The sequence below is a fragment of the Oryctolagus cuniculus genome, chromosome 14 (genome assembly GCF_051225735.1).
Source record: "Oryctolagus cuniculus isolate XC-2025 breed Fujian yellow rabbit chromosome 14, ASM5122573v1, whole genome shotgun sequence".
NCBI lineage: Eukaryota > Metazoa > Chordata > Mammalia > Lagomorpha > Leporidae > Oryctolagus > Oryctolagus cuniculus.
The window spans coordinates 17491796-17511717 of record NC_142880.1 but is presented as its reverse complement, the minus strand read 5'-3'; the positions used below and the strand labels follow the sequence as shown (position 1 = coordinate 17511717).

General features: G+C 41.4%; 1 protein-coding gene across 19 annotated transcripts in view; it reads left to right on the top strand.

Annotated features, from left to right (window-relative positions):
* The window catches only part of MCTP1 (multiple C2 and transmembrane domain containing 1), a 767919-nt gene that overhangs the window by 555343 nt on the left and 192654 nt on the right, over window positions 1–19922 (top strand). For all 19 annotated transcript variants that reach the window (XM_089313022.1, XM_051853978.3, XM_017344604.4 and 16 more), the window contains 3 exons: window positions 627–757; window positions 14463–14649; window positions 19383–19476. In XM_089313022.1, coding sequence (XP_089169148.1) covers window positions 627–757; window positions 14463–14649; window positions 19383–19476 — 412 coding nt within the window. The remainder of the gene's footprint in view (window positions 1–626; window positions 758–14462; window positions 14650–19382; window positions 19477–19922) is intronic.

Sequence of the window (19922 nt, the reverse complement as noted above, 5' to 3'; positions counted from 1 at the left end):
CTGGGCCCTGAGAGAGACTGAGCCTAGGTGAGTCACCTTAACACCCGGTCTTGGTTCCTCTATACATACAGTGAGGATAGTCTGTCAGTGCCGTCATTTCAAGGTAAAAGTTCCCGACTGCCCCCATGCTACTAGCTGGTTCCTCCTGCCCTCTCTGAACTTCCTTGTCTCTTTTCTGTGTACGCAGCTCAGGATTCCAGTTTGTGTATGGAAAAATAAAGATATAAAGGAGGCTGTGGGAATCCCCGTCTTCCTTCATGATAGGATGTCTGAGAATGAGTTATGTCTTCATCCATTAGCTGTGATTATGTAGAATCAATGCCGGCATCTGTGTGGCTCCTTAATGTATAGGCTGTCTGCCTTTTCCGTTTGATTCACACTTCTCAGTTGCTATTTAAGATGAGCGGGGGCTGCCTTTTGATTTTCAGGTCACATCCTGATTTTCAGGTTTTCAATAGTGATGGTACTGGAGGCCTAAGGGCTCCCTCCTGTTACTTCTGGATTCTTGTTTAAACAGCACAATGATGTGCTTTTCCAGATGGTACCTAAAGTTTTATGGTGCCTCAAGCCAAATGTTTTAACAAGAGTACTATTGGTTAAGACAATAATGACTTTTGGTTTTCCAGATCATGCCAAAAACCTTGAATCCCCAGTGGAGAGAACAATTTGACTTTCATCTCTATGAAGAAAGAGGAGGCGTTATTGATATCACAGCCTGGGACAAAGATGCTGGGAAAAGGGATGATTTCATTGGCAGGTTTGTGCCATTTGTTATTATTGGTTCACCCTGGAGAGGCCAATTTTTATTTGCTTTGAGGGATATTTGCTTTGAGTTTCGTTATTGTAAATGGCCTTTATTATTTTGGAGGTGAGTATGATGCCCCAGTAAGGCAGTGCTGGACTGACCTGACAAATAGATTTGAATACTGACCAGTAGGTGGCAGTCTTTGACCAGAGGATGGACACAGACGCTCCCAAGCCCTTACCCAGAAATTTTCCCCAGATGTCAGAAACATTGTGCATAAAAGTTATGGGAGTTGAGAAGGAGGAATTTCATCTGATATGAGACACTTAATGGAACAAAGAGCATATTCAGTCGGTAAAGTGATCTCAGATCATATTTATTTTCATAAAGCATATTGAGACCGTGAAATGCATTATGTCCTACAACTCCCTACAAGGTAGGGAATCTTTATAATCTCTTAGGAGTTCATAAATCTGTAAAGTTCCCAAGTTTTAGTAAAAGAAACATGTAAGTGAGGCAGATACATGTAAATCTGATAACGCAGCAAAGAAAGAAGTATTCCAACCTTATGTGATGTTTCTCCACAAAGTCAAAACTATTTTTGTAGGACTACTTGAATCTGAATTGTTTTATTATTATAAAGCCTATCTTTATATTTTTCAATAGTCAAACTTGTGCATTTGTAGCAAAACACCTTGAAACCAGCCAATAGCAAAATAAAGCAGGACAATTTATTAGTTTAAAAATTATTGATTGATTGTGGTTCACATGAATTCTAGGCTTTTAAATGTACAACCTGAAGAAAATTCATATATATTAATAGCAAAGGAAATTCTACTCTTGAAAAGTAAGAATATGAAGCCAATCCAACATATTCATTTTTTATGATTCTGATATGTATGTTTAAGCAGTCATTTCCACCATAGGATTACGGAGTGGAAGACTAAAGGTTGGCTTCTGTTAGCCTCTCCTGTGTTACTCATAAGGTAGAATTGAACAGCACCACTGTATTAATGCTTTGTTCTACCTCAGTCCTTTTCAGAGTGCAGCCCTTCATTGCACATTTCTCCCCTCTAGTAAACACGATATTCAGGGTTTTCTTTAAGTTTTATTATGTTCTCTTTGGGGATTATCACTAGTAAGTAGCAGTGCACATCTGTTAACACATTAAACGCATTTCCTTGTGATTATGTGTTTGTGATCCTATCTCCCTCAGTAGGCCATTAGCTCTTTCAAGGGGGGCAATATCTAGCTGTTCCTCGACTGATTAATTCATTTTCACAGTATATAGCAACAGTGACTTGTTTCATGACCACACAGTAATGACAGTGAGGGCCTTGTGTAACGTACTCCCTTGATCTTATTACATTGCATTCAAAGTGTCTCATAATGTAAAATAATGAAGAGGATTATGATGTAAAACATACTGGCTTCTTTTACATTTGAGTACATGTTAAATAAAGTCTTTCTTACCCCACTTTCTATTTTTTTCATAAGGACAGGTATCTTTTTATATATGTTTTTCCTTTGGGAAGAATTTTCCAATTTGCAAAGAAAATTTCTTAGCCCATTTGGTTAAGTCCTTTCCCTCAACCTTACTTGATGGCATTACACATTTCTCCCAGGTAGAACTGGTTGGCAGAGGAATATCTGTTTATCTAATTCCACTTTATTTCTAAGGCTTTGCCTCTGTTTTAGCAAATTTTGAGAGGACCATGGCAAAGAGCTGAATAGGAGATCCTATCGGAGCTACTCTAAGTATCTGGCAGAAATTCAAAAGGGGATCATGAAATGTGGAAAAAGAGAAGAAGCCCATTTCTGGTTATTTGATGGACTTCAAACTGCTCACAGAAAAAGATCAATTTATTTTGGTGCAAAAATGTTTGAAATTCATACATAATTTTTTCATAATAGGCATTGTCTATAAATGTTTTGAAGACCTCTCATATGTTCAACATAATTGCTTTTAAAAGCAAGTTGAACCTACAAGTTTTAGAGTCAGAAACAAGGGTGCACAAGTGTAGACAAGATGACTTCTGCTACAGCCCTCAAGTATTGGTTGAAAGCAACAGAGGGGGAATTACCACTGGATTTGAGATCATCAAAGGTGGGTGATAGAAACCTCTGGCGTGTTCTGCTGATTTAACAAAGATGCCAGTTGCAGGCAAAGAAAATGACTATGGTGAAATCCTTGTTTCAAATCTATTTGATGTCCAGATAGCACGGAAACCCCAGTTGTCTTAACTTTATGCTTGTTAAATTGGGCTTTAAACACATCCTGTCACTGGCAAACATACCATTATCCCTAAGTGGCTTGAAAGTTGTGTTTATTTATTTGAAGGTTGCACGTCAACAGTGCAGATAATGCAGATTACAACAGAATTTCTAAGCTCCTAGAATAGCTTAGAATGGAACTGACTTCCCTCCAATTAAATCTGAGTTCTCAGAGTAAACTAAGAAGAGTAAAACTGTCCTGGTGACCTTCTGTCTTCCTTTGCAACCTATCATTGTGCCATTCTGTGTCTATATTACCTTAAAAATTCTAGACCATTCCGGAATTTGATGGGTGGCTGCTGAGTAAATTTAAAATTGGCCATAGAGGGTAATACCATCCCTTCAGTGTCCTAATAACACCTTTTAAAGGGTTCTGTCTACACTGAATCCCAAATTTGAGACCACTTGTATGGGCTAATTACCTTTAGAGACTGGTTTATGCTGCTGTGGTTTTATGACCATCCACTTTATTTTCCACTTTCTGTCACACATTATTGATTTTTGAAAATGTGTTTTGTAAATGCAGACTCAGTGATGGGGTTTGTTTGTCTTTGCTTAATAAAAACAAGACCGGCCGTGAATGTAAGAGCCACCTGCACATCCGGAATATTGAGACAAAGCTATTAACACTGGATGTTCACTCACTTCCGTTCTCACCTGAACCCGTGGTCAGGCTGTCATGCCTGCTGCCCACCCAAACTGCTCTTGTCAGGGTCACCTGGGAGCACCTGGTGGCTGAGGTCAGAGACCAGTTTCAACCTTCATCTGACCTGAGCCAGCAGTTGCGAGGGAGTTAGCGGTTAATGCCTGTTTCCCTGGCTTCCAGGACCCCACCCTCTCCTTGTGGTCCTCTCAGCTCATTGAATGCTGCTTTCTCATCCCCTCCTATTTGGAGTTTTGGAGCTCTTCCCAACATCAATCTCAGTCTGCATTGCTCCTCTGGTTACTTCTTCCATCCAGTCTCTGTGGCTTCTGTAGGTTGATAACACAAACATGCAGCTCCCTCCATAGCTCTGCCCGCAATTCCAGATATCTCTGTCCATCAGCCTCCTTGATATCGCCACCTGAGCGTTTGGTCGGCTTCTTTAACTTAGCATCTCCAAAGCCGAGCTTCTGACCACCCTCGGAGACTGCTCTTTCTGCAGACTGCTCTGTTGCTGCTAACGCCAAAATCTTGGAGTCATTTTGATGGCTTTTTTCCACTCACTCTGATGAACTCAATCAGCAGCCTGCTAATGCTTCCTTCGTAGCATCCTCAGTGTGTGCTGCCCCTTCAGCATATCTGCCATTATTAATTCTGATTCAAGCCTCATCGGCTTTCAGGTGGACAAGAGCAACAGCTGCCATTTCTTCCTTCCATTCTTTCCCTCCCACCACAGCCAGTTTCCAAAGTAACCACCAGGTATATTTCATAAGCATAAATATGGACAGACGATGTGACATGATAGATTAAGCCTTCACCTCCTATCAGAATGCCTGGGATTGAGTTGTGCCTCCACTTCGAATCCAACTTCTTGCTAATGTGCCTGCCTGATGGTCCAGGTATTTGGGTTCCTGCCACGCAGCAAGAGACCTGGATGGAGTTGCAAGCTCTTGCCTTCAGCCTGGCCCAGACATGGCTATTGTGGTCATTTGGGAAATGAACCAGTGGATGGAACATACTTCTTTGTCTCTTCCCCCTCTCCCTGTCTCCCCGTTCCTCCCAAACTCTCCCTCTCTTTCTCTCCCTTTCTGTATCTTTGCCTTTCAAATAAATAAGTCTTTAAAAAAAAATTAACTCCTTTGCTCGAAATCCTTCAGTTGCTTCCCATTGTAATCCGGCTAAAACCAAAAGCCCTGACAAGGCCCACCATGTTCTGCCTTGACCTTGACCTTGTACCTTTCTGCCTCCCCCACCCTCTGCTCTCTTCCGGCCACGTTGGCCCCTGCTGTTCCTTGAGCACACCAAGCCCTTGCCCACTCAGAACCTCACCCTCTATCTGTAACACTGTCCCCTCGGGGGCTTATCTGTCTGCTTGCTTCTTCAGCCTGGATGGGTCTATACACAAAGGCACCAGTACCCAGCCTGCTTGAAATTGAACCAGCTTTGCTGGCATGCCCTTTCCCGGATTTCTCTTTCTGTATGAACCAACGGAAGGAAGACCTTTCTCTCTGTCTCTCTCTCTCTCTCTCACTAACTCTGCCTGTCAAAAAAAAAAAAAAAAGTAACCACCATTTGGGATACTTTACATTTCACTTATTCATCTTATCATTGGCTTCCCCCCACTAGGATGTAAGCGCCGTGAGGGCGGGAATGCTTGAGCGTTTTGTCCATTGCAGGATTCAATACTTCTGCAAGTATCTGGCACACAGTAGGTGCTCAAGAAATCTTTTCTGCCTCTGGATTTAATGCTGGAAGTCATGTCTCTTCTTTCTCTAAATGAATAGTGACCTGAAACAAGGCATCAAGTTTCAGTGTCTTCGTGGAACGTTCTTTGGACATAATGTGAAAGAGGAGAACTAACTAAAGTGTAGAAGTCTGTGAATAATCTTAACACTTAGAAAATTCTAGATAGGTATATTTGGGGGCAAAAAGTAGACTGCCCATTTACTAAGTAGCTCATATTATAGCTTTTCCAGCATGTTTATATCTAAGGAGTTAATACGATCTGCTTGTTAAATTTTGCACAAAAGTAAGTTTACGACAAATGGGAAGAGACAATAATCCTAACGTGTCACATTACAAGGCACTGTTACATACATTATCTCAACGTTCAGGAGTAACCACATTGAACCAGTGTTGCAGATGCAGGTAGTGAGAGTGAAGGAGATGAGGAGGTTGCTTAGTGAGTGTGCAGCTGGGAGATGGATCGGAGTTTCCCACTCAGGCCTCCTGACTCTCAAGCCCGCTCTCACTTCACCATGGTCTTGTGTTCAGCATGTTCTCCTGAAGCCACTAAGTGCTCAATAAAACGCCAAGGAGTCAGGAAGCCGAGCTGGGTGATGGACACCATCCTGCAAATTTGAACAAGAAACTTCACCTGTCGCTGAGCTGCACGTTTCAAGTGAAGGTGAAATAATGCTAATCTGTGTGTAATTGTTTAACTTTCTGATCACCTGCATTTTGGCAGGCAAGATGGACTGCCACCTTTCCGCTAATCAGCTAATAAATCCTCATGATTGTTACACTTTTATGCAGAGCAGTAATCTGAACAAATTGGCTGCTGACAGCTGCGGTAAATTGCCAAGAATGAGTGCTGTCAGAGAACAAGTTGTCTTTATGAACGTGCAGAATAAGTAAATCCCATGTCATGCAATTTTATTCACTTGGAGTTATTTGCAATCCAATATTGCAAGATTTATAGCATTATTCATTAGTGTGCAAAATGCTTGTTTATCTGTGAAGTGGCATTGATTTGGGGCACATATATTTTAGATGGGTGAATTGTTACTCACTTTATTTGTTGCAACACTGTCAGGGGCCTGTGCATTGGTACTGCCCATGATAACAAAGTGCTTCTAATTTAAGCTTGAATAGAGAGTTTAATTTCAGCAGCATTTTTATCAATGATATGTGGTAAGAAAAACTTTCTCTAAATTGACAAAATCTGATTAAAAATCCATGACGATTTAATGCTGAGGGGAAGAAATTGGGGGATGTATAGATTCACATGAGTATGTGTTCAGGTTTATTGGGGGCAAATGAGGAAAGCTGACTTTGGCTCTTAACTAAGTTAACACTTCTTCAAGATTGAAGGTCAATGCATCTAAGCCCTTGACACTATCAATCCTGATTCAGAATGTTGTTTTATTTGTGTTGCCAAAGCAACAGTGATTTCTCTGACTGCCTACGTGAACAAGAATGGGGCAGTCCTGCTACATCATTAATTTGCAAAGCACCAAGACAGCAAATCTGAACCTGAAGGAAGTTCCTTGTGAAATCGTTGTATTTCATTATTTTTTCTTACTACAGGCTGAGTGGACTAGTTCATGAGAAGGAGCACCAATATTCAAAGATGGGGGTTGTCATTGATTTTTTGTATTGTTTTTTCATAAACTCAGCTTAAACCAAATGTTTTGAGATTTTAATTCATTTTTTTTCATGAGTTACTATTCTTCTAAAGATTTTATCAATAATTTTATACTCACAACAATATATATTAAATAACAGGCATACTTTCCAAAGACAGTTTCTATGTAGTCCTCTCTCTCTGTCTCTGTGTGTGTGTCTTGTGTGTGTGCGTGTGTGTATACATATATATATTCATATATATATGGATTCCATGTGGTACATGGAATTCCATGAACAGGGAGTGTTGCAGGTTTACAGAAGATGCTAAAGCCATTTTCCCAAAGACAGTTGAACACTAACAACTTCTGACAACAGAAAGACATAAACAGCAATCGTTAAGTATCACATGAATTTGCAGTGTAAGATTTTATAATAGGTTATGCATTCTTAGTTATACAATTATGAATTAGTTGTATAACTAAGTTCTAGTATTAAGAAATCTCAAAATGCTTCATTTATTTTATTGTTAGGTTAAAAAATATATAAAATTTTACATAATTATTAAAAAGCTCCCCTAAAGAAAATCTATAGAGTCTTATCTTCCTATTCTGAAAGTTTCATTTTCAAATGATGACTTCAAAATAGCATTAATTAATAAGTTAAGACATAGCACACACTTAGAAGTTCACTGTTAAAGAGAGTAGGTGTAAATTTCTATTGAAAATATAAGTACTTGGGAATTTGGGGCCCGTTTTTGTTGAATTCTCGCTGGATCTGATTATACTGCTATGGGTTTGTGAATCAAAAACGTGGCTGCCACCAAGTTCAAGTAGGAGTAGAGTGTGCCTTCTGAACATTCTTGTTTATCATTGCTGTTCACTTGTGCATGTCCAATTAGCATTATCTTCAATCCACAGCTCCTTTACTGGGATCTTTTAAAGCCAATTGTCCATTTTGTGAGGATTAGTTTAGTTAAAACTAGATTAAATAATCCGTAAATCCCCTTAACAGATTCTGTATGAACTGCATTTCAGTGGACAAGTATCGCCAGAATGGTGCCACTGTCAATCCCTGTATGTTTTGTGGCCCCTAATCTGCCCTCAAAATACTTGCAGACTGCCTGTGACACTTTTCACCCATGGGCCCCCTGCATTATTGCACACGTGAAATATTGATGAAGCTCGGTGTCTGTTTTTAAATTAAAAATAATTCCAAATAGCACTAACCTTTACTTCCTGTAACCCAGGGGACTCATACATAGATACCCAGGGTGCTAATCACAAGACTTTCATCTGGGAAGAGATGTTGTTGGCCACGGGGTCGGAGAAGGCAGATGGAAAAGCAGGGGGGAAGAAGGTGATAAGAACTCTGAGAAATGCCACTAAAGATGACTAATATTCCTTTCATGTGGTTAAATAATTCAAGTGCATATAGTGGCTTTTTTTTTTAAGTGCAAAGAACTTCAAGCCGTGATATGAAAGTCGGGAAACGTGATTCAAGTTCTTGCCTTCACTGAATTTCTCTAAGCTGTCATTTCCCGATTTGTAGGCTGAGGGAAAGTAACCCTGAAATCTCCCAGTTTTTAGTCTGCTTTGATTCATCTATTGATGGATGAATGAGTTGAGTTCAGTATAGGTTAAGTTCTCCCATTTCAAAAGAAGGCAAATGTGATCATATAACCAGATATTATATTTATGTACATAGTACTTTCAACTTTTCAAAGTACTTTTTAATCTATTAGTCCTGTGTTCTTACAGCACTATGCAAAAAGAAGACGTTCAAAAAATCCCTTCCATTGGCGAAATGAAAAAAGCTAAAGCAAAAAGTTTAAATGACTGCTTAATACCACAACACCAATGAATAATTAAGGTTTATTAAAATTTCAGTGTCCTGAACTGGCCATGGACTGTGAAGCCAATAACTTGTTCAAAGCAACAGTCTGTGGTAGGTTTAGAAATTGGGATCTAAGAAACCAGAAGGTTTAAAAGGGGCTGAATCCCCCGTATGCATCAGAGGATCGCATGCATAGGCACTTGATAAATAGTTAATGAATGAATTGATACATAACTCAGTGAAGTGGATCTTAGAAAGCAATCTAACCACTTTCTAGGAAGATAACATAGAAGCAGTAGAATGAGCATATTATGTGTTCCTCCAGGCTCTGTTACTGTCAAGTCTTGTTGCATTTTGTTTTTGCTCTCTCTGAACCTCCATAAATACTTTAATACATACAGAATACCAACTATATATTCTAGGTGCTGATAATAAGACATTGTCCCTGCCCTCAAGATGTCAAAGCATTGAGAAAGACAATCCAAATTATTTCTATGAAAATTGGTTAAAAAGAGCCAAGTAGATTCATCATCTTGGACAGAGGCAGAGGGGATTCCTCATCCAAACATAAAGAAATGGATGAGCCCAGGCATGGATGGTGGGGGAATTATAAGCTGTCTCAGATGACAAGTAGTAAGTGTGCATGAGCAAGTGACACAACCTGGTGGTAGGTTGTGGAGCCACTGTTGACTGCTTAAGGATATTTCAGAGGTAGAGGGAAGCCAGGGGCAGGACATGGTTAGGTTTATGTTTCAGATATCCATAAGTGAGAGGATTGAACTGTAACGGTAGTTTTTGCCTTAGCACAGGTTCTCTAGGAAACAGAATTTGAGGCAGTGTTTAAACATTTGTGCTTCATTAGGAGGGACAATCCCAGGCAGTGAGAATGAGAGACAAAGAACATGAGGCAGGGAAGACCAGGAAGCAGTAAAGGGAATAGGTTACTAGGTTGCTTGCATTTTCCTTGCTTCAGTGACACAGTGGCTGCTTAGCAGGTGCACCCACTTTGCATGTGTGGACAGGAGGTACAGAGAATGATGTTTTGGAGCAGTCTTTGGGAAGAACTGTAGAAATTACCTTCCCATCCCCTTTCCCTGGATCAAAGCTCACCCCACCAGGAAACAGCTGCTGTGCCCTTTCGTCCAGCTGCTGTGGCTGTTGGTCTGGGTGCCAGGCCCCATCCCCATGGTGGGACTTTGCAGAGGTGCCCTTGGCAGCCAGAAGCTCCAAGCTTGAGGCAGCTGGTCTTGCGTGCACAACTCAGAAGTAGTCAAGGAGAGTGCCCAGCCCATCTGGGCAAGTGAAGAATGGGCCAGTCATAGTAGAAGACTCCAGCAGCCCCAAGCAAAATCATTTGGTCATGATGTAGGATGAACAACATCTTTTTGGAGTGACACAACCAAAATAGCAGCTGAGGGCCCCTGAGACCATGGGTCCAGCAGAATCTAGGGAGCTGCCCAAGATTTCTCAGTAAATTTCCAAACCACATGTGTGCAACCCCCAATATAAAACGGATGCAAAGAGACCTACTTTTGAATCAAGGAAGAGAGTTCACGACCCCTTTTCTCCCCTTCGCTCCCTTGGTGACCTTTGAGGCCCACCTTGCAATACAATTTGAACTTAAATTCCTTATTGTATTAACATTAGGAACTTCTTTTGGTAATATATCTGAGTAATAATACTTTACTCCCTGTAAGATAATTTTGACTTCTTGATTTTTTTTTTTTTTTGGGCTTGGAGAATTGCCAATAAAGTAAGAAGCAAGTGTAAACATGACCAGAGTTATATCAAATTTTGGAATCTGAGCTTTTTGAAAGTTTACAGTTTATTTCAATTAATTCATAATTGCAAATGAGAAAACTGTAGTTGAGGAGAATACGTTGCCTTGAGAAAGGTCATACAACTAATTAGTGAAAAATGGAGGGCTAGAACCAAGGGAATTGGTTTCCTGATCATGCCCTCTTTTCTCTGTGTGTGTATCTATGAACATTTTTTTTGGAGTTCATGAATTTGCATCACTGCTTTTTAACTTTTGCATTTTCACTTTGGTCGCAATATAAGACTACTAATGCAAGCCTACACTGGGCCAGTGGGATACCACTTAGTGTTTTGATATTGACGCCAAAGTGAGTCCTTCCTTTGTGTGGACATGGTGGGGTAGGTGAGCCTGATACAGAAGAGCCTGCCTGCCCCATAGCAGGTGAAACTGTCTTCACTTTGCAACACACTGCACCACACGAGTTCCATCTTTGCAGATATTGGTCCGAAGCTACTAGAGGGTGGCAGATACTTTTTCTTCCTTTAATTCCAGCAATAATTTGATGTAATACCCATTAGTGAGGTGATAATGTGAACTTTATCCTCAAGTTAACAAGACAATTTTGTTTAGTTATAGGCCACACTTCGTTTAAAATGGCATCTTATTCCTAAACAGAATCTTTACCCAAATACAAGGTCTGAATAACCTCAACTGGCACAAAGAACCTTGAAGTCAGTTACTGCATTCCTGTCCAGTACATTTGTGTACGAGAGAGAACTTGACATTAATGCTTTCTATGAGTACACCCAGAACTGAAAATTTTACTTACCATCAGAAGAACAGATCTTCTCCATAAATTTATAGCTTAGATTGTATTAGTGTCATCATTTTAAAAAATTCAATTTGCAAATTTTTCTTGGTGTTCTTACAAGAGCGATAGCTTATAGCCTTCTTCCCTAGTTTTTATAAATCTAAAAATCGTGAAAAATAACATGAATACATATTTGGAAACTGACATTTTTTTCTGTTAAAACAGGGTGCTGTCCAGTTTGAGAACTGCCACTGACTGCACACATTTCCTCCCGAGACGTACATTTGGTCAGCTGCTGACCATTCTAGGCAGGTGGGGGACCCAAAATCAGATTCCACAGTCCCAGGTTCGAGCCCTGGTTCTGCTGATAACCAGCTGTGTGTTTCCATTACATCTCATAGCTTCTCCGTGTTTTTGCTGATAAATTAAGATTTCAGGGCTCACAAATCCTTGTGACTATTGGAATCAGATAGAGTGATTAAATTAAAAATGTCACCTATAAAGAATAGGCAATTTGGGGGACAGTAACTAACTTAGAGAATAGTTGCTGTATTTTGAAAATTATTTAGATTCAGAACTTTTATAGCCCTACAAGCAAAAAACACCACAGGGGTGGATCAGATACCATCTGAAAATGGCCAGTTTGTAATTCTTGGACCACATAATCGTTAGCACACCCTGCCCAGCTCTAAAGCAAGAAATGCAATGACTCTGACACAGATGAAGAGTTGGCCAGCGTCTGTAAGACCAGTGCAAAGTGGCAATAAGCAGAGAAGGGAAGCCTCGAGTAGGCTTGATCTTAAGAGTGATGCGGTATCACGTAGAGGAAGAGGCACGGAGGATATCTAGGAAGAAAGAACAGAGTGAGTGTAGGGTCCTTCTAGGTTCCAGCTGTGTTCAGCCAGCAGTAGTCTGAATTCCAAGCCCTGTTCAGTTCACTCGTGCCCTGCTCCTTCCTGATTCGAAGCAAAGATTCTTTCACATCCGGCTGACCACAGCCAGACACCCTGTCAGGTGCTGGACAGCTCTCTAGAAAGTCAGGTCCATAGGTCTTCGTTTTTATTAGCCAATACTTGTGAACGGGGATTTTTCACTGTTACATTTTTTAGCCCTCTGTCTGTTTCAGGGGTTGTTGATAAGCAGTTCTGATTCAAATCAGGCTGGTAGAATATTAAGAGTAGTAGAATATTGTACTGCACCGTGGAATGACTACAGATATGTGAATGTGCTATGTATTTGTCTATTTAAAAACTAGGAGGTAGGATTTGGAATGCTTTCACCATAAAATGTTCCAAGTTTGAGGAGCTAGATGTCTTTACCCTGATTGGACGTTACATGATGCATGCATGTGTTGAAACATCACAGGATACCCCAAAAATATGTCCAACTAAAAGTGTTATTTTTTCAAAGTACAATATTTTTATTAAAAATTTTGTGAACATCAGATAAAGCATTTGATAGGGTGTTGTTGTTGTTTTTTTTTTCACCCTTTAGAGTTTAAGGAGACAGCCTGGGAACGTCATGAAATAGATTTTCTAAGAGCAGAGGCTGAGGTTGTTTGAGGAACATTCTAACCTGAGGTTGGCAATTCCAGCCTTGGTGCAAACTGATTTCTCGCTTTCTCAATCATAGCCCACTTCGCACACATAGACTCGCTGCCAGCGACTGGGCCATTTCTTTGCATTTGCGTCTAGTCCCAACCATCTCTCACAGTAACCTACAGGCAAAGCTAAAGGTCAGTGTTGGATTTCATCATGCTGCAGAGTTGTTTGAACCTAACCACAAGCTCTGAGACCCCGTTGATAGGGGTTTCAAAGCAAAACAACCCACAGTAAATGGACAGAGTGAGGACAAAGGAGGAGCAAGAATTTTGCGTGTCCGTAATAGCTGGGCACCCGACAGAAATGTTCACCCTTGTGGTGGCCTGTTTCCTGTCTTAAATGCCTTTTGCTCATGTCTGCCACCTTCTTCTCAGCTGTCAAATCCTGTGGTCACCACATATAGAGTCACTTCAGATTCCATGGAGGTTTTTATGAATGCACCTGCAAGGTATTGAAATCTGGGAGTGCGGCATCAGGAGCATGGACAGCCCGGTTCTGATCCCGCGGTTAGGAGGTCTGTGCTGCATCCCAGATGAGCTGCAATGCTTTCGGGCAGGTTTATGTTCCTGGTTAGATTTATGCAGCATACTATTAATAAACTGGCATGGTTTTAAAATTGTAAAGCTTTCGGCATCACTATAGTACATACTCTATTCACTGCCTGATGACATTTAGTTTTAACGGAGAAACGACCATCGTCTTTTTTTTTTTTTTAAGATTTCTTTATTTATTTGAAAGTCAGAGTTACACAGAGAGAGGAGAGGCAGAGAGAGAGGTCTCCCATCCACTGGTTCACTCCCCAATTGGCCTCAACAGCCAGAGCTGCACCATTTGGAAGCCAGGAGCCTGGAGCTTCTTCTGGGTCTCCCACACAGGTGCAGGGGCTCAAGCAAGGACTTTGCCATCTTCTACTGTTTTCCCAGTCCATAGCAGAGAGCTGGATTGGAAGTGGAGCCGTTGGGACTTGAACTGGCACCCATATGGGATGCTGGAACTGCAGGCGGCGGCTTTACCTGCTACACCACAGCACCAGCCCCCAACCATTGTTTTTAAAGTGACACAAGAGTTAAGATTCTTGGTCGCCCACCTCTGTAGGCAGCTCCTTCTGTAAACCAACAGCTCCATTAGTCCCCCAGGCCACCCAGGGATAGGAAACCCCACCCACCCACCACACTTTCCAACGATGGTGACCAGCTACTAATCCCATTTCAGACAAGCATGATCTTTTTGTGCATATCTTACAGGAAAAAAGCAGGTACAGGCCCTAAAATAATCTGGGTCTGGGTGAAGAAAGTCAGCCGACATGAAAGACCTCTCCCTCCAGTACTCCGGGCGGCATTTCTGGTGACTGGGTTTTCACATGGCTCTGAATAGCCCGCACTTCGGCTGTCCGATGTGGCCCCTGGCGGGGAAAAGCCACCTTGCTGATTGAGAGCATTTGTTTCCAGGTGCCAGGTGGACCTGTCAGCCCTCAGTAGGGAGCAGACGCACAAGTTGGAGTTGCAGCTGGAAGAAGGTGAGGGACACCTGGTGCTGCTGGTCACTCTGACAGCCTCGGCCACGGTCAGCATCTCTGACCTCTCCATCAACTCCGTGGAGGACCAGAAGGAACGGGAGGAGATATTAAAGAGATACGTACGTACCTTCTGCCGTCTTGTGTGGCTGCATGAGGCTGGGAACAGGATACCCTGGGGGCCAGAAGGATTTCTGAGGGGCTGTCTGGTGGGAAAAGGAGCAACAGCAGAGGCAGAGAGCGGGGCCCAGGCACATGCCACACAGAGCCTAGTGGGAGCACTTGCTAACCAGCCGGGGCTGGAGACTTGTTCTCCAGAAAGAATCGCTCCCGGAGCGAGGTCTTGAGAGCTGAGATTCTGCACAGTGTTTTTATCCCACAGGAAGCCTTCCCACCAAGCCAAGCCAAGTTTACACAACGTTAAGAGCAGTTCCCTCACTCTTTGGCGTTGTCATGGACTTGGCTTTGTCTTTGCAAGTGTGGAGTCTGTGGCCTTTATGTCACTTAGTAAGCTTGGTTCCTGGAGAGGAGTCGCAGGATAGATTTTAATTTTCAACTGCTTAGAAAAGCGTCACTTCCTTCCCTTGTTTTTTTTTTTTAATTGAGTGTGAAATAAAATGATAAAGGGCTTCATTTCTTGTCCTGGAATGTGGGGTGACAAGTGACAGTGAGTCACTAAAACAGCCACACGCAAATAGGCACAACCAAATCTTCGGTTTCCCACCATGCAGTTCTGCCAAATCAACAGAAAGGGGAGCTCTTACTCTACTGTTCTCTCTCCGCAGTGCTCGAGAAGGGAAAATGCCTCAGAACTCAGGAAGCTGAGAAAAAAAAGCTTTTCCACTTAAAATTACAAAGCTTGTATTGTACAATGCTGCCAGGTGTTTAGACGGTCCCTCTAGACACTCTGCCATGAAACCAAGCTCTGACTAACAAAGCATGGCTCATTTTTTTTTTTTTTTAGGATTTTAAAATATTCCTATTTGCTGACTGACATCCTTCCAATAACTGAATTTAATAAAGATGTACCTTATCAGGCTGTGCAGATAACATGAAGTGCTGGTACTAATGCCATACAATATTCTTCAAACAGATTAACAGGATGTACGCTTCAGCAAATTTATTCTGGCTATCTCCACTGAATCAGCTGTCTGCTAATGCTTGTACAATGCACCCACCAATGGCATTATCATAAACAGTTTAATAGAGGTGACTTAGTGAGGCTAAATAGTATATATTTTTTAAAGCACCTAAGAACCTAAGGTATTATGTGACATCTCCTAAAAATAATTGCAACTGTGAAAACAATTTCACATTTGGGTACCCACCAGAATGTCTTCTCCTATCACCAGACGTGAACCTCAGGAATTGAAATGATTTTAGATTCTAATTGGTATATACGCATAAGAATTCTTCGAGGTATTATCATAGTGGCAATGATGGATTAGCATCCTGAAGTCATCCCGTGTACTAAAATGATCCTGCTGCCCAGGTAATTAGAAGTCATCCACCTATCATTGATTTATTTTTTTTTCTTTCTGCTGATGGACTTCCTTCAAGAGGCCTTTCCCATTCAGAACTGACTACTCGTTCCCATGCCTTCTTTGAGATGTTATTTCACTAAGACGTTCAATAGGATGTGGCTGTCCCAGCTAATTCTCAAACCATGTATCTACTCAACATGTTCAAAAGTGTTGAAATTCCCTCATTTTCACCCCGGAATTAGAGGCCAGGCCAGTACCTCCCTCTGTAGATGGCCATGCTTAGAAGCTTCTAGACAGAGTACTGCACGTGTGTTACAATTACAACAATGCAAGGGCGAAGACTTAGATTTTAGGGCTTCTGTGTGCAACCTCTCTGTTGTGGGTATTATGAATGAATACCGTTTCGTGTCTGAAATATCACCTGTTTTGAAGAAACATACAAACGAGATGATGCATTTGGAGAATTACTTCTGTGTTTTCCCAGAAGAATGTGTGTGTGTTTGCAAAAAAAAAAAAAAAAAAAAAAAAGTTGCTGTTGAACTGAACGTGAGTGGGCACTGGTTGTGATCAGGAAAGGACACAAATTGCCCCCACCCCGAGAGGCAACAGCCCTGAGAAAACTCATCACTGCCATCCTCCAGCTGTTCATCGCCACGCATTGAAGCCCTGCGAATTAAACAGACATTACTGTGTGAGCTATTATTTGATCACCACATCCTGGAAAAGATGGCTAATTCCATTTTTCATTTTTTTCTTCTTTTTTGGGGGGGAGGGCAGGAGGGAAGGTCAATGGGGGCGGGTGGTAATGGGTAGTAGGCCAAGAGCAATTGTGTGACCTTTTTAGAGTGGGTGTGCTGAACCCTTGCTCCCCCTTGTCACAGTTTAAAAACCAGAGGAGCTAGTTTAGAGAAGAAGTTGTTAGCATTCCGTTTTTATTATGACATTTCACAGTCATCTGATTTAATGTCCCTTGACCGGATTGTCCACCGTTGAGACGATGGGCTTGAAATGTTATTTAGAGCATTGATAAAAGGTGAGCGGCTCTAAGATGACAGCGAGTCATAAGGCTGGTGGTGTGACATTAATTTTCTCCATAACAGAGATGGAATAAGACGTCACGGTGACAAGCTGTCAATCAGCTCTGGCCCCTCAGAGCATCTCCAACCATAGGATGGGGTACTGCCTCTCCCGTAATAGAGCTGAACTGAGGTGCTCTCTCTGACAGCTGCTGCAGCCATAGAGAAAATATATTATACAGCCTTTCATTAAAAAAATAAAGAGGACTCCTCTCCAGAGCATTTCAATCTTTTCCCATCTATTGAGGGCTGAAAGGATTCACAGCAAATCATAGATTCCTCTGCTATGGAGATTTCTGGCCTCAGAAGCCATCCAGGTTTTGAGACCTTCTAAAATAACCATAAATAACAAGGCAGAAATACTTCTTGATGAACCATTACATAAAGTTATCTTTTTATATATATATATATATATACACACACACATATATATCTTTGCTTTTTTGTTTGTTTGTTTGGAGTTCTTATTAAAATCTCTGTGTCACTGGCCTCAACAGTTGAAATTTGCAATAAATTACTGAGTGTCAGCTGACTCGGGAAATGAAATGATACAACAGTAATTACCCCTCCACATGGAAAGCAGGGGCTCCCAGCTAAGGCAACAGGAGACAGTGCAAGGTTGCGCTGAGGTTGCCGGTATGAAATGGCTCACAGACGTGAGAACTGAGGATATTTGTTGGAGTCACAATGAAACTTGGTTTAAATCTCTCCCGAAAATTAAAGTACAGGACTCTCGTGCGGAACGGATTCCCTATCATGAGGGTCGGGGACTTATCTGGCTTATGACATCGGGTGAGCTCTGAGATAAGACGCTTCTCCAACTGGCTCATTACTGTAGGAACACAACATGCCTGCAGACCTCTGAATTATCAGCCTGCTGTGTTCAGCCCAGCCGGTAAACCCTTCATTTACAGGAAGTGAATTGGACAGAGGCGTGCATTTCCACGGAACCCTGTCATCTGGCTATTTTAAACAGATTGCTGGTGATAAACAACTGTTTAAAGACAATAAAAGATTAAGAGTTAATCCTCGTGCTAAACCTTATTTTCAGGAAGTTCCACTATGAGATTACACACATATCTGCATTTCCTGTTCTGCCTGTACCAAGGTCATAGCTTCAGCGTAAACACAGAGCGGTTATGTGGGACTGGTGAAGTTCAGATCGCAGGAAGCTTTGACCTGTCAGTATGCTCACATTAACACAAAGATGCAAAGCTTTTTACTCTAGTAACATTTTACTGCATAACTGTATTATGTAATGCTATGCTAGGCTCCTTCATCATGAAACATTTTAAAGACGATAATAAAGAAATACCTTTATTTACTTAGTATAGTGCTGAGCTTGCCGTAAGAAAAATGCACTGAAGTGTAAAATAACAAATGCATATCAGTGTTTTACATTCAAAATATTTGTGCCCCTCAAACTTTTGAATCATTGCATTGGTTTCCCTCTTTTAATACCTTCAAGTATTACATTTATTAAAACATGGTTAATATATGTCAGCAAATAAGTTTTTTTCATTTGGATCTGGTTTTCCTATCAAAGTTTCCATACCTGTATTTCTCTACCAACCTAGCAATAAATCTGTAAAATTTCAGAAAATTTACTCACTGCTTTGAATTTCTTTTTAGTCATCATTTTGATTTATTTTTAAAGATTCTATAAGCCTTTTCCTTAAAAGGTTTATAGAGTTATTTCAGTCTTTTGAATCAAATATTAGGAAGTAATCAGTCAATAATGTACCCTTTGTCTAGCACAACTAATTTCCAAAACTCACCAATAAGAAAACACAAGGGAAAAATACTTAGTTTAATGTTGACTTTCGTATTCCCCCAAGTCTGAAGATTGTTACATAACCAACAAGTTAGAGGCAATAACGAAGCATTAGTCTCTAACAGATGAAAGGTATCTTGGAGTGCTTTGGTAGAGAGGGTTGAAGGAAGAAGGCAGACATATCTAATCTATAATTTACTGTTCACCATCTCTTGATGATTATTCACGGCGAGTAAATGTAGGGTTTTTTTATTCTTTTAGAAAATCTGTAGAAACAATTACCTACATAAATGCGCGTGCGAGTGTGTGTGTGTGTGTGTGTGCGCACGCGCGCGCGCGCATGCGTACACGTGTGCTGGCATCCATGATGGCGGAGGGGTAATTTGTGTTAGAGAAATACGCATGTTCCTGTGAACCCCTGAAGCAGCATCCTGAGATAAACCGTGAAACGTCGTATTTTCTCAGCACGCTGAGACCCATTGGGACCCTTCTCCTCTAACACCACTGTTGGGGTCTTTCAGGGCCCCTTGCGGATCTTTCACAACCTGAAAGATGTGGGATTTCTCCAGGTGAAGGTCATCCGAGCAGAAGGATTGATGGCCGCTGACGTCACAGGTAGGAAACGCTACACTTCTGCTGCGTAGGTCAAGCAAGGGCACAGGCTCCTCCATGCAACAGTCAACAACGACAATCATGTAGAGATTCAGGGTTGATCTTCGAAAGATTCGCGGATCCCCTGATTTTTTTATACTCCCTTTGCTCTTTCAAGGCAGGGTTGTGTATTGAAAAGAAAAAGGCAGCAGCAGCAGCGAGGTAAAGGAGTGCTTGCTTGCTCCTGAGCTTCATCAGTGGAGTAGGAATGTGTATTCCAAGTATTGCCATGCTGGCGGTCCTGGAGCCATGCTGAGTCACCCCCTCTCTGACAGTCTCAATGTCCCTCCTAGGAGCAGCAGTTGTGACTCTTGTGTGATAAAATTTAAATGATGTGTGTTTACAGTTTCTTTAAAGAGATAATTATCAAGTAACCAACCAAGAAGATAGTAACTGTCAAATATTCCTTC